The 1052-nt window shown below is 57.8% G+C and overlaps 1 protein-coding gene across 1 annotated transcript in view; it reads left to right on the forward strand.

The window, feature by feature from the left end:
- Positions 1-817: 817 nt before the first annotated feature.
- The window catches only part of ANKRD31 (ankyrin repeat domain 31), a 130494-nt gene continuing 130259 nt past the window's right edge, over positions 818-1052 (forward strand). The window contains 1 exon segment of the mRNA XM_077759843.1: positions 818-921. Coding sequence (XP_077615969.1) covers positions 818-921 — 104 coding nt within the window.

A 1052-nucleotide genomic window follows, 5' to 3' on the forward strand; every position in this document is an offset into this window, starting at 1 on the left:
ACTCTTTCTACACAACCTGTATTTCAAGGTAATTAAGGAGTTAACAAGGGAACAATACAAATACAAAATACGTCAATTAGGTTGGTTGATGATCTATAAACGTATGGTAAACACGCTTGTCTTGCCTATCTCAGGACATCTGGGGAGAGGGTGTCATAGGGATTAAGGAGAAAGACAGCACTTGGTGGACTGTAAAAAAAAACACTCTATGAGGTCAGGTAACATTCGGGCTTCAGAATGTCAGAGAGCAGGGGCTGCGGGGCCGGGCAGCAGGTGGGAGTTGTTTTTTTTTTCAGGTCTGGTTCTTACAAGCATGAAGCTGACCTAGGTCTCGCTCCTGCCAACCGCGTTCGACAGGCTCGGACTGCGGTCTTGACTGTGGCATCGCTGCCTTTCTGGTCCCCACGACCGCAAACGCACTCACTGCCGGGCTACAGATGCGTAAGAAAGCACAGACGGCGGATGCGGTGGGAGGCCACGCCCCAGGCGGCCAGGAAACCCAGAGCCGGCGCGCGCGCCGCCAGCCACTTCCGGCCCTCAGAGTCGGGGGCGGGGCCGCACGCGGCTGGGACGTGGGGCGCGCGGCTCCCCCTCTCGGCGGCGTGTAGCTAGACGGCGGAGCGGGACGGCCTCGCCGAGTACGACGGTCGCTGGCCCTCTGTGCTCTCAGCCTTTCTTATCAGGCGCGCTTCCCGCCTCCACCCTCGAGTTTCCTTTTTTGCTCACAATTTCCCCTGGCCCCCTGAGTGCCCTTTCTTTTCTCGGGAAGCGGGGAGTAGAGACGGAGGATAAAAAAGCCTCCGGGTTCGAGGCAAAGATGGAGGCGGACTCCCAGGCCCTGGACTGGGACAGTGATGAGACGGTGATAGACGGGTCGGTGACGGAGAGCGACCTGGACGAAGAGAAGCTGCCCTGGAGAAGGTGACCACCGTTAGCGCCAGGCCTGGCGGTGGAGTAGCCCTCAGAGATTTGAGTAGAAATTATTAGCAGCTTAATGTGTCGTTGGAGGCTGGATTCGGGTCTTGTGAGGCAGCCGGGCCTGGGCTCAGAAC

This window comes from Crocuta crocuta, unplaced genomic scaffold (genome assembly GCF_008692635.1).
Source record: "Crocuta crocuta isolate KB4526 unplaced genomic scaffold, BGI_CrCroc_1.0 scaffold162, whole genome shotgun sequence".
In the NCBI taxonomy this organism is placed as follows: domain Eukaryota; kingdom Metazoa; phylum Chordata; class Mammalia; order Carnivora; family Hyaenidae; genus Crocuta; species Crocuta crocuta.